This window comes from Ooceraea biroi, chromosome 4 (assembly GCF_003672135.1).
Source record: "Ooceraea biroi isolate clonal line C1 chromosome 4, Obir_v5.4, whole genome shotgun sequence".
NCBI classification, from domain to species: Eukaryota; Metazoa; Arthropoda; class Insecta; order Hymenoptera; family Formicidae; genus Ooceraea; species Ooceraea biroi.
The window spans coordinates 5,401,744-5,415,822 of NC_039509.1; the positions used below are offsets into that span (position 1 = coordinate 5,401,744).

At 32.0% G+C, this 14,079-nt stretch overlaps 2 protein-coding genes across 8 annotated transcripts in view; both read right to left on the reverse strand.

The window, feature by feature from the left end:
* Positions 1-14,079, reverse strand: part of LOC105283919 (protein Wnt-7b) — a 70,201-nt gene that overhangs the window by 11,107 nt on the left and 45,015 nt on the right. The window lies entirely within an intron of this gene.
* LOC105283918 (odorant receptor 85a) lies at positions 2,351-10,273 on the reverse strand. 5 transcript variants are annotated; one of them, XM_026968999.1, is made up of 10 exons: positions 7,422-10,269; positions 7,234-7,328; positions 6,566-6,975; positions 6,238-6,355; positions 5,517-5,778; positions 5,229-5,345; positions 4,692-4,782; positions 4,418-4,563; positions 4,106-4,238; positions 2,351-4,027 (listed from the first exon to the last, which is right to left on the reverse strand). In XM_026968999.1, the coding sequence occupies exons 3-10, from the start codon at positions 6,665-6,667 to the stop codon at positions 3,947-3,949; spliced, it is 1,050 nt and encodes a 349-aa protein (XP_026824800.1). In that variant the 5' UTR covers positions 6,668-6,975; positions 7,234-7,328; positions 7,422-10,269; the 3' UTR covers positions 2,351-3,946. The 5 variants fall into 5 exon arrangements, with proteins under 5 accessions (XP_026824800.1, XP_026824799.1, XP_026824796.1 ...); XM_026968998.1 differs by having other exon boundaries at positions 6,566-6,709; positions 6,821-7,328; XM_026968995.1 differs by having other exon boundaries at positions 6,566-6,709; positions 7,234-10,273.

The window sequence follows — 14,079 nt, forward strand, 5'->3', positions numbered from 1 at the left end:
CAATTGAGCAACGATTTATCAATATAGTACAAGTATGTAATGTAACAAGTAAATCTAATGTTGAATGCGACGCAAATAATCTTAACAAAGATTTAACGTAAGGAAAACTAAATTATATTTTAATCAAACCTTTCGAATTCTAGACAATTGTCCATTCGTCTTTATTTCTGATTGTACATTGTACCAACCACAAATAAGAAGTGAGTCTTGTCGAGAGTACAAGTATCTAAATTCATTTTCTATATTACAACGCACCCGTTCCCCCTCGCAATTGTAACAGCACGTATACACGTGCATATTAATAAAACTATATCGCAACTCTCACGTGCCCCCCGTTGCTCTTCGTGTATCATATTCCGCGAAGCGTTCGCATTAATCAGGATCCCCGCGATAGTATCGCGAGCGCGGATTACGAGGGGGAAGAGATGTATTCGAGTTTGCGGACGAATCGTTTATGGGAGTCCCTCTCGCTGATTATCTCTCTGCTTACACGGTAGTTACGCGTTATCCGAGCGAAATGTTATCGCTACCGAATCGCTACGCGGGTTCTCCTTTTTTCTTTTGACTTTCTCGGTCGTTCCGTCGCCCTTTGCTTGCTCCAAACCGGGAAAGGGGCGGACGATTGCCAACGAAGCGCGTCAAATCGAGCATAGGAGAATATTTCAGTCAAACATACACGAATCATTCATCTACGCTGTGACGGTTCTTTGCCATTTGTACTCTCGTTTTTTTGAATTTTTCTGTGATTATCGACAAGTACGATTCATGAACTATCGATATGCGATCGTAAGAAATGCAACTTATCACAACAAAATTACCTTTTTAAAAAAAGGTACAAAAAAGCGCCAAGTATATGCGCGCGAAGAAAAAAAAGAACTCTAAATTAATGATATCAAAAAATTGCACCAACTGTGAAAATGGGTATTTATGCAAATCAGAAAATCTATTACTTTATTATTATCTATTATACTACATACATATATACACATGCATATACGTACATGATATCGACTATGACTGCGGAAGAAGTATTTCAATACAAATAAGTATTTGTTCAAAATGCTTGGCGCTGCTAAACCGAATCAATATGTTAATTTGCCTTATTCTTTCTTTCTCTCTTGTGGGTGCGTGCGTACATATGTGTGTCCGCGCGCGCGTGCGTGTGTGTGCGTGATATTAGAATTAAGTATAGAATAAATTCAACTACATTTGTAATATATATTTTACATATGTGTTTCAGCGAATTTTGTTATGTAATTTAGATTGTAAAAAAATTATTATAATCTTTAGATTATAAGGATTTAAATATTAATTAATATATTGATTCGGTTTAGCAGCGCCAAGCATTTGGAAAAAATACTTATTTGCATTGAAATAATTCTTTCGCATTCGTAGTCGATATCATGTACGTATATATGCATGTGTCTGTATGTAGTATAGATAATAATAAAGTAATAGATTTTCTGATTTGCATAAATACCCATTTTCAGGGTTGGCACAATTTTTTGATATCATTAATTTAGTAGAGTTCTTTTTTTTCTTCGCGCGCGTATACTTGGCGCTTTTTTGTACCTTCTTTTAAAAAGGTAATTTTGTTGTGATTTACATTACATGACATTGTATCTTTTACATATTATCTTACTTTTGCGTTTTTATTTCTTTATCTTTACATTTATGTTTTATTATATAGTTTGTTACTGTCATATTGTTCGAATATATAAAGTGAGTCAATAAAATGGACCCCCAAAAATAATTGTATAAAGTTTGGCTGTATGCCAAAAGCTTTTAAACAAAAATAAAGGATTTTAAGAAATCATTTCAGTTTATGTTTTAAGATATTACTTTAAGATTGTTTATCATGCATTACTTAACATTTTTTAACAAATTTTCTACAGTTGCAACATGTTCCAAGATATGCAGAAATATATGTAATAAAATGCATTATATCAGAAGTCAATTTGTACCTGACATAATATGTTTGATATGAATAATGCTTCAAAAAATATAATTTGTATCTTCTTTACGGCTGAAGTGTTGTAAGGCCACAAGCCGACACGTACTAAAAGAATTCTGTTTAGTTTATAATACTGTTCTCCTATAAAATCCATTTTTAGCCAAAGTTAAAATACATATACCAGAAGTGATAGCATAGACATAACTTTTCTTTCTACGTCTCGATGTTAAATGCATGACATAGACTACTGATTCGAAAATTTGCAGCAAACGTTCTACAACAGTGGTACGGCTATGGACTAAATTACGAAGCATTGAATAAATTATGAGGCATTAACAAGTAAGGTACAAATAGTTGAATAAAATAGTTTTTTTTCTGCCTTTTCTTTTCCTCTAATTTTGTAATTTAGTAATTTAAAGTAATATAAAAAGAAAGTGTAATAATACATCGAGATAATATCGACAAGTACTGAAATTACTAACATAATGATATATTGCGGGTATGGTTTTCTATTCTATAAATCAATAACTTCTTATGTACCTGTATATGTGAACATAGTGTAAAGAAGAATTTTCGTGACTTTCATTCCGACGCGAGACATGAATAGTGTTACACATTATAAGTTTAGATTACACATTTCACTCTTTGCACTCGAGAAGCGATCTCAGTCGCGACTCGGTTTGGTGCAGTAAGAATGACGAGTGAAAGGCGACAAAACTGTTTATGTTTGATTTGGATGCACTTCATAATAAAGCATTGTGTTTATTATTTTTATTATTATTTTATTTAAATAATTATTGTAAATTGTTATTATAAATTAATATTATTGTGAGTTGCTAGTACCCTGTCGCCAAAAGACTATCGAGTGCAAAGGATTAAAATGCGTACGTATAGGTAAGAAAGCGAATATGTATTTTGTGTAAAGTGCAACGGTCAACAAGTGTAAGAATGTAGAAAATGCAAGATACGAGATTATGTGTGGTTAGTTATTAGAAAGAAAACTAGATATTAAATAGTAATTAAAGTTTAAGGATACAAAATGTACCAACGAGAATAATACTATATACTAATAATACTATTATTATATATTGTAATACTAATAATGGGCAGGTGTTAATGATAAAAAAATAGAATAATATTATGAAATATTCGGTTGGAATATTTTCACAAATGCATATTATTGTATAGCAGTGAATGAAAAATTGTCTTATAAACACATATTAATAAAGCCTTATCATTTACAGTCAGATTTGTCATTTGTTTCGAATTTAATGCACAAAATAAATTGTAGTGAGATAGGATATCGTCAGAATAGCTATCTAAATATAAAAAAATGCTGATATGGTGTTAAAGCTTATAATGCAAATTTTAGAAATATAACTAAATGAATAAATTTAATATTTAATTTAATTAGCTGTTTGGCTTCAACTATGTTCAACATGGCTATCGATGCAAAAGCATCCAATGTCCTAATTAAACAGTCGATCAACACGTACGCTCCCATTGTCCCTTCTAGAATAAACCGAAGTTTTTAAATTTGTACGGTCACTATCATATATCATATCTATACAATTATATAAAAATACCTACCTTTATTCTTAATAACATTAAAGTAATGATAATATAATGATCTTATCCAAATTTATGATCAAGTATATTTGCGTTCAATATATAATATATTATTATTAGTATATAGTATTAAGTATGAATTAAATGTAAAAACTTAAGCTTCCACGAGTGGAAGGATACGGTCAGTTCTTTGGCACATTACTAACTACTAGAATGTTAGAACAAAAATTGTATACTTGCACGTATCTACGTCGAAGAATGGCTATACATTATATTAAAAAGATTTCGTTAATTGATATAATTAATACATTTCCGATATATTCATTCGTTCAAATGTATTTTATTAATATGTATACAACAGAGTACATATACTATATGGTGGATATGTTTTATATTTGTAAAACAAATTCGAATAAATCATAATTATAATTCTTCTTGCGTATTTTCTTGTTGACTTCGCGTAGAACGCAGAAACATAACATAGGATATCGACATACTCATAAGCTGTAACAAATATTTTTTGTCCCATGACAAATATCTTTACACACGAAGAATGAAAATTTAGTGCTATGCGTTCCATACCTTAGCAAAACCTTCTAACGATGCATCAAATATACCTCCAGCTGTTAAAGTACTCTTAATGCTACTTCTCTGCATAATAAATAATGTTACTTTCTGTAACCACAGTGGTGCTGTGTACCATTCCGTATTGAATCTGTTAATACGTAACGTTTAATGTAAACGTAAATTCTTATTTGTGTATTAAATCATCAATTGAAAAATTATTAGTGGGATAAAAAATTGTGTATTTTTAATTGTATATTAATTTTTGTAGATAATCATCGTGATGGTGTGGATGCAATAGATAGCTCAGAAAAAATATCTAATACTTACGTTGTTCGAAAAATATTTGTGCTGGTGTCTATGATACTTTGTCCAACATAATTACCTATATATATATAATACAAATGTAAAATTATAAAGATGCTAGTCATTATTAGTTCAAGTACGTCGTTTAAAGGTGTCAACACATGGAAGAACTAGAACGACCGTTAATGAGATTACGACTTTTCACATTTTAATATTTACATTTGAGATAATAATTAACATTTCTGCATAAATAATACTATATATAGTCTTCCAGCATTAATTGCATTTAGACGCTTACATGAAAAACGCTGAAACTCGTAGAAGCTACTCCAAATGTTAATAATATGAAATATAATGTCGCAAAACTGTTCGTCAAGATATTGGCCAAACTTTAACAAAAACCCATATTTCTTATGAGTTTATTATTCATTAACATGACTACCGCGCCGGTACCCATTGCACGATTGCATGTCTCTTACATAGCGCCGTGCCAGTCAATGGGCGCCGGCTGCGCCCTTGCGTCGCTCAAGCTGACGGTATTGTGCGGCGTAAACGAAAAGGTAAAGGCCTCGGTAGTCAACGTGTTAACATACACCTTTACACTCGAAACCTTTTGCATGAATTGTTAGGTGTACTCAAAAGAAAAAAACAAAAGCTTTCCAATTCTAAAATATCTGTAACAACAACTTAACAACGATACATACGTCCGTTTACAATAAATAAACTAATAACATATGACAAGAATAATTTTTTCCCAAAATTAGCAGTGATTGAAGAATAATATGGAGGAAGGTTGCGAGAGCAAAAGTCGAAGTTATAGTGTATCAATACCAACTCCACAGCTCTGCGATGGAGATATACTGCGTGAATTAATCTCTCATATAGTATATGCTGTCGAATATCTTTTGACATTTGTAATATTGTTTTGTCAAATATGTGCTCTATTCGATAGCTACGTAAAAAGTAAGATAATACATAATATAAAAATTATACTTATTGATGACACAACGCATATACAATTCATTTAAGCACATCTTTAAGGTAAATTAATTAACTTCGCTTATTACGCTTTAAAGGGGTTTAAGGGGGTTAAAGGAGTTAAAGAATACAGCCTGATATTTACCTGGCAACTTCAAATATGGCACAATTATGTAATACATATGCTATAAGCATTGTTGCAATAGCTGCTATTGTTATACAGCCAACATAAACGAACATGAAAGTATGTATTAAAATGGCAAAGAAATATCTTTCTTGATCGACGAAGTATTCTACTATAATCGGTAACCATAACGGCCGTGATTCATTCAGTGGTATAATTGCATCAAGTATAAATGATATAGAAGACAGTATGATTATGCCCATGCCAATAACAATACCTATGACTGAAGTATGTCCGATTCATCATATAATTCAATATATACATATACATATATATTGTATATACATATATAGATATGGGAGAGGAAGAAGTATGTGTTATAAATTTAAAATTTATCATGAAAGAGGTTTCTTTATTCTAAATGTTTAAATATTATATGATATAAACGTTCTGTCACTTCTAAGAGAAATTTTACAAAAAGGAAACTTAAATATATCGCAGAATTTGTTTACAATTATTCAAGACTAGTTGTGTGTGTGTGTGTGTGTGTGTCAGGTTAGACTATCCTTATACATTTTAAATATTAAACTAGAATTTCTGTACTATAGGAGATTTTAATTGTTATATAAAATATATAATTTTTATATATTTTATATAACAATAAAATATAATATATACAATAATATATTAAAGGAGATAATTAAACTATAATAGTGTGCTGACGTGTGATTTTCATTCTTACGCATAAAAGTGATGGTATGGAATCTTGCGTTGCATGCATACTTTTGTATTATGTCCAATTCCGCCTGATTTTTCAATATTGTCCAATCGTAGCGGACTCTATTAAAGATATACTTAATCTGCGACCACAAATAAATACAATTGTTTTTTTGTTGTTTCTTTTTTTAATGTCATATATGTGTCATAAATAAGTTTTCTTTCATCATTATAATTATGCATTAATGCACTTTCGGCAATTTAATACATTATATCGCCTTCTAGACAGTTTTGTAAAAACAAATGGAAAAATTCCAATAAACATCTTACTTTGAAAACAAAAGTTTGCGTACATTAGAAAATATGCGAACACATACGTTATCAGTAAGTAGCAACCCTGCATTGTATTTTATAATAAAAATGCAATTAATAATAACGAACATGAGTATTTTCATAACTTTTGCAATACTGCAGTTTTTCACGAGAAATACGTTGAGCTGAAAAATAGCTTTATTGAATCGTTTTAATTTAAAAAGTAGATAGTTATATATATGTAGTTTAGGAGATGCAGAGTTTTTCTTTGGTTGATTAAAGTTGTAGATACGAACATGTTGTTTAAGATAAGAAAATATTGTTAAAATTATGATCTGAAGCAGTTTTTAACAGACTATTGTCGATTCCCTTTCACATACAAATATATATATGTATGTACATTATTAAAACTTTTGATATTCCGTACAAAAACCTTTATCTAAAAATAGCTCTTTAAGAAATAACAATGATTAAAATATATCGGACATTAACTTAGTCGCATGATTTTAACAATATGTCAACTAGATTGAACCCATATTCTCGAAATTATGTGCATAATTATTGAAAAATGTATTAATTTATCTGAAATATGTTTCTATTATGTTATGTACATTTTTCTGTATTAGAAATGGTTATTAACACTCACTGAAGATATTTGGAAATTTTCGTATATATAATAAAATGCAGTAAATGAGAAATTGATTCGTACCTGACATAATAAGAACGATATAAATATTGCTTCAAAAAATATAATTTGTATCTTCTTTAAGGATGAAGTGCCATAAGGCCACAAGCCGACACATACTAAAAGAATTCTGTTTAGATTATAATACTGTTCCCCTATAAAATCCATTTTTAGTCAACGTTAAAATACCAGAATTGATAGCATTGGTGTACCTTTTCTTTCTACATATCGATATTAAATGCATGATATACATACTACTGATTCTAAACTTTGCAGCAAAGATACTTGTACAACAGTGGTACTGCTATAGACTAAATTACGAAGCATTGAATAAATTATGAGGCATTAACAAGTAAGGTACAAATAGCTGAATAAAATAGTTTTTTTTCTGCCTTTTCTTTTCCTCTAATTTTGTAATTTAGTAATTTAAAGTAATATTAATATAAAAGTACATTGTAATAATGCATCGAGGTAATATCGTCAATTACCGAAATTGCTAACATAATGCGCGTATGGTTTTCTATTCTACAAATCGATAACTTCTTATGTACCTGGATATGTGAACGTTAGTGTAAAGACGAATTTTCGCGACTTTCATTCCGACGCGAGACATGAATAGGGTTACACATTAGAAGTTTTGATTACACATTTAAACCTTTGCACTCGAGAAGCGATCTCAGTCGCGATTCGAGTTGGTGCAGTAACTAGAATAACGAGTGAAAGGCGACAAAATTGTTTATGTTTGATTTGGGTGCACTTCATAGTAAAGCACTTCATTGTGTCTATTATTTTAATTATTATTTTATTTAAATTATTATTATAAATTGTTATTATTGTTAGTTGCTAGTACCCTATAGCGAAAAGACTATCGAGTGTAAAATGTGTACGTACAGGTAAGAAAGCGAATATGTGTTTTGTGTAACGTGCAACGGTCAACAAGTGTAAGAATGTTGAAAACGCAAGATGCGGTAGCGCTCGACGTATATGCACTGAACTTGGTAACGCTCGATGTTTATGCAGTGATTCTCATTGTTCGGAACCTTATTTTTGATTTTTATGTACTTGGCGTCGCGACGCTACCGCGTCGCTTGATTAGCGAAACCTAAGATAAGTCGAAATTTGCGCGCTAACTTATGCAGCGATTATGCGAATTGAATATTAATCAATGATGTGTGGTCGTTAATTCGTTATCATATAAATAAAATTAAAAAACAATCCAATAGCTCTTTAGTAACAAGCGCAGTTTGTATAAAATTAGTAACAAAAAGCTAATTGACAAAAATTAATTGACTAAAAACTTAATTGATAGGAGGATTATGAAAGTTCGTTTATGAAAGAATTAGATAGTGTCTGAGGATTACCTTCAGTCGACTCAGATTCTCGATTTAATACATGTAAATTATCTAATCATAGTCGATGTTTCTATTACGAAATTGACGACCATGTTAATCAGAAGAGCTTTAATAAAGGGCAGAGGCCAGTTAAATCTCAATGAATGCTGCATCGTTTAACGCTGATTGCTTGTTTTTATGATACGGATTTGAGAACAAGATAGAAGAAAGGGATAAAGAACTAAAAGAGGCAGGAAGGAAGGAGAGCTAAAATTATTTATGAGACATAAGCGCGCAATACGATATAACGTGCTGCAGGAATATTTTAGAGCTCGTACTTTCTCTCGTTCACGATGATGCAAAATTAATGTGCATGGGAACCTCCTCCTTGTATCACGACCAGTGAAATCGAGACGCAAAAACTGTTTCACAGCTCTTCTCTTCTGTAGAGAGGAGTACTGGACTGTTTTTATGTGGCCGTTCCTTTGCAACTCGAGACCGCTCATCAGCGTCGATTCAATGAATAATCATCGTTCAATTATCGTAAACCGCCACTGAGCAACAACTGTTGCATTAAAAAAGAGTGAACGAGCGTTTTTTATAGAAAAAAAATATGCTGGAATCGTGGTGTGATTTTAATAGCGAGTTATTTATTTCGCCTTAAATTTGTTGCAATTAATTAAACGATAAGAGTTCGATGAGCAATTAACGAAGCCTGTAATTATGTGTATTAAATGTGTGCTACGAATATGTTTCACTCAAATGACACTGTCGTTTCAAAGAATCAAATAAAGAGAAACATGCAAGAACGTGTTGTTTTTTAGTACATTTCGCATGTGTCCTTTTGTGACTCATTTGCAAGGATATAGACGGAGGAATGATGCGTACACGATGAAATAAAATTAGCTACGATTATATAAAAGTTGCAGATTGGTGGAGCTTGTCGAGCAAAAAAGATATTCGCCGACATCGGCGCGCGGCAGATGTAAATAATTTTTTACGATCTTAATGAGGACCACCATCGTGGTTATAATAAATTTATAATCAGCGGAAGATGAGTTTATTCGAATGTAACGAATTACGAAAGTAGTCCCGATTTAATGCTCGCACAGCTGTGTCCTTTTATGCGAAACCGGCAATTCCGGTGTCATCTGATAAGGGCAAAGATCTGATAAGAGCATGTGCACGATTCCTACTCCACGAGCAAGTTAAACTCGATCAGATAACGCGGCACAATTAACCAATTACTATAATTAAGATGCACACCTCTACTTAGCATTTGCTCGATCCGAGCCTGATCGTTAAATTTGCATTCGAATCCATTTTGAGTTTTCATGGTCGTTTTTTAGTGAGAAATCTCGTGTCTTAATGATAGCTTGATTTTTCTTAATTGACCAACCTGGACCATGACAAACAACTATGGATTTGGATTGGGTTAACTAGCATCCTCTCTGATGAGTTCTTTCGTGCGTTTACAAATCTAGATTTCTGGATTTAAATGTTCATATATCATTTAGACGAAAAATTATTAAATCGCTTCAGAAATTTATAATTATTTGTCTTTTAAATAATTGAATTATTAAATGAATTATTATCTGGAGATGAAAAATTCTGCTCTCTGTCTCTTTGTATCTAAGATCTGTCATTGTTTGTGTAAAATTTCGAATCTTTCCTCAACCTTTTTCTAATCGTGTGATAAATCATATTATTCATAATTATAATTATTTAAGTTTTTATTATAATTATTATTTATAATTTATTTAAAACATAGTATTTATTATAATTATTTAGGTGCAAACGTTAAATTAAAATTAATTAATTAATTCTATCCCGTTCACAGAATTTTCCTTTAGGTAACTACCTTTAGCCAAATGTTACCAAAGGCGATGCTAAATAATGCCAACCAAGAGGTCGAAACGAAAAGAGGTGTAATGTATGTACTTAATGCGTCATTGTATGACACTCGTGTTCGCGCGCGGTCGCAGTTACGGAGGGAGGTCGCATTCATTATCGGTGAGTCTACAAATCTATGGCTGTGTCTCGTTTATTACGTTAGGTTGATGATTTACAGCTAGCCGTGCGCTCTTGCGAGATGACGATGCATGCAGCCGTGTGATGCTCTCGTAGTATCGCGTGCAAGTGGACGCGTTACATATGTTTCGCAGACAAATAAACTTGGCGCGAGAGGGTTAATGGATCTGATGAAAAGTTATATCGCACCAAGGCTTGATATATTGTTAAATATTATACTAAACAATCACATGCTATACCGTATATAAGTGATCTTACAAACAATATTATCTGAAAATTATTCTAGATGAATCGCCATATAATTTCATCTTTATCTAAAATATATTTAAAACGAAATCATTTTAATCTTATCTTATCTTAGATGAACTCATATATTTTTCTCTTATCTTTATCTAGTTAATTTTGAAATGATCTAAGCACAACACTGATTATAAATATGCATACTATAAAAATTGTTCATTTTATTCAAAGTATGTCTGTTCGCTTCGCTAGGCTCCAGAGTTAAATTGCAGAGAGGTGCGTTATCTCGACGTCACTCGTGCATACGATCACTCGCGATGTCACGCAAGAACGTCGCGGACGAGCGAGGCGTCATCGCGTTTGTTATTACAAACCACGTGAAACTCCTGCAGAGCATAAGTACCTGTTATCAAAGGATAACAGAAGAAAAAGTATCCCGCAGCTACCTACGCTCTCTCCCCTCGAGCGTTTTCTCGGAAGGCACTTATCGTACACTGGCTCTCGAGATGGCCGGTTACATCTTAATAAGAAGGGCAGATTGACCAATGGCGCGAATTCATCGCTTTTCTCTTTTCCTTCCTTTCTCTCTCTCTCTTTTTCACTTCGCTATTGATGGGTCCGGTCGTCTCGTTGGCGATTTTTGTAGGGGCAGTTAGCTGTGTAGCAGCGACCCGCGGGGGAAAAATACCCCGGTGATATATTAATTTATTAACTAGTTTATTTATACAGAGGCTTAAAGAGGCCTTATATCCACAGACCGGGAGAGCCCCCCGGGGACACGAGCGGACGCCCCTGCGCATCGGCGGCCCATAATTCAATCCATACCGGGATCCGCCGCCGCGCTGGTTGCCGTTGGCGCTTTTCTACGCTAAAGTACCTACGCTCTGAATCAAAAGACGCAGTAGCATCTCCACAAGTACATCTACAGTGAAACGCAGCGCTGCGACTGAGATGCTACTGCGTATCATTCACGCGAAAAACGATCTTTAGGGTAGATTAGGGTAAAAAAATGTTGAAATAACTGTTTTATATCTTTCGAATGAGAATATTTCATTGTGAAATACCAAAAACGTTTTCATATCTTTTAGAATCTATTGATACTACAATGTGTGTAATAGAGTAATTGATGCACTTGATGTCAAGATATGTAATATGTGCATGTATATACAGGGTGGCCCATTTAAATTTATACAGTCGATTTTTTAAAAAACTAAAAGAGATACGAAAAAATGTTTCAGACAGACATGTCACGATTTCGAGGGGGACATAAGATGATACCATTGGTTTGACCTTGAATAGTCGTTTGAAGGTCACGCGAAGATCACCTTCAATTTCTTAAATTGAAACCCCAACTTTTTATTGCAGATTCTTATTCTCCATCGAAAAGTAAGTAACTTTTGTCTGAAACATTTTTCCGAAAAATGTCATCTTATGTCCTTAAAATGATCTTCAAGATGAATTTTGAGGACATTTTAAGGACATAAGATGACATTTTTCGGAAAAATGTTTCAGACAAAAGTTACTTACTTTTCGATGGAGAATAAGAATCTGCAATAAAAAGTTGGGGTTTCAATTTAAGAAATTGAAGGTGATCTTCGCGTGACCTTCAAACGACTATTCAAGGTCAAACCAATGGTATCATCTTATGTCTCCCTCGAAATCGTGACATGTCTGTCTGAAACATTTTTTCGTATCTCTTTTAGTTTTTTAAAAAATCGACTGTATAAATTAAAATGGGCCACCCTGTATATTTCTGACAATTTTAGTTAGACGTTGTTATTATGATTCTCTTCTTCGCTTGACAATTCATGATAAAATTTGCAGAATGCAAAGCATAGAGCAGTAATCATAGTCCATTCTTCATAATGAGATAGTCTTAAATATATCTTTTAGATATTAATACAGCTTTGATTGGCTACTAAATATCTTAAGATTATATTTAATATATATTTAAAACAAAACCTTAAAATAAGAACAGAGTATGAATAGATATACTATATGTACAATAGGCTCAGCATTAACTATACAGGGTGTCTCAAAACCTCCGTCCAATATTTTAATAGCGTATTCTAGAGGTAAAATAGAGTGGAAAATTCTAATACGAAAATTTCGAAGCTACAATAGTTTTTGAGTTAGAAGCGGTCAAAGTTTCCCAATAATATTGCGTAAAACTTGCGCGCTTAGGCCCGTGACTACACGCATACCGATCTGTTATTGATTTTCAAGTCAGGTGATATGGATTTTTACTGCACAGCTGATTTTGTCATTTATTATGTATAGCGAAAACATTTAATTTTTTTAAATAAAAATTTAAATAAGTAATTATCACATTTGATAAAACATAATTGTATATAATATATTTGGTCTATTGGCCAATCACAGATTATCAGTTATTACACAATTATCAGTCATTTTTTGATGTTATTATATGTTGTGATAGTGGAAGTTTTGAGAAAAATATTCGTATCAGCTCGGATAACATGTGTGTGAGCACTGCTTATATGTTTGCTATTAGACAATTAATTCTTAATACAAAGGTTTGATGACAATAAGCAGCATTTAAAATATAATGAAAAAGAAAAAGCGAATATTTTTATTAACAATATAACACAAGAGGGGATGACGACAGAAAACTTCATATCTCTTGTTATTACTATTATAACTTGGCGTAATAACGTTGCGCATCCAACTACAAATTATATATCCGTACCAAAAAATGTATCCCAAGCAACAATACACAAAGCAAACTACATATTTAAAAAAATAATTCCATTCTTAGAAAATGAACTCATAAAAAAATATTCAAATAAAAAGGATTTATTTGAAATAAAACTATATACATATACATCAGTAAGTTTCTATTATTATTGTTGTTGTCGAAGGTTGTTATCATCATTATTATTATTATTATTATAAAGATACCTATAATATTGCAATTCTGAAACTATTTAATGAATTGCAGGTGATAAAATTCTGCCTAATATCCCATACAGCACAAAATATTCGGAGAATATTCTAACAACATGATTTTCATATATTCTGAGAATATTCGAAAAGAATATTCGTAAACAGTTCCACGAATGTTCTAAATGTTATTGGTATGTTATTTGGTAAATACTCAGAATATTCTAATGATATTTCAATGAATATTCTTATAATATTTTATTTCGTTTATTATGTATCTAAATATTCCTATAACGTCCTACGTTTTCTGTGTGAACTTTTCTGTGTAAAAATAACATTAATCGACTTATCAGGTCATACTTTT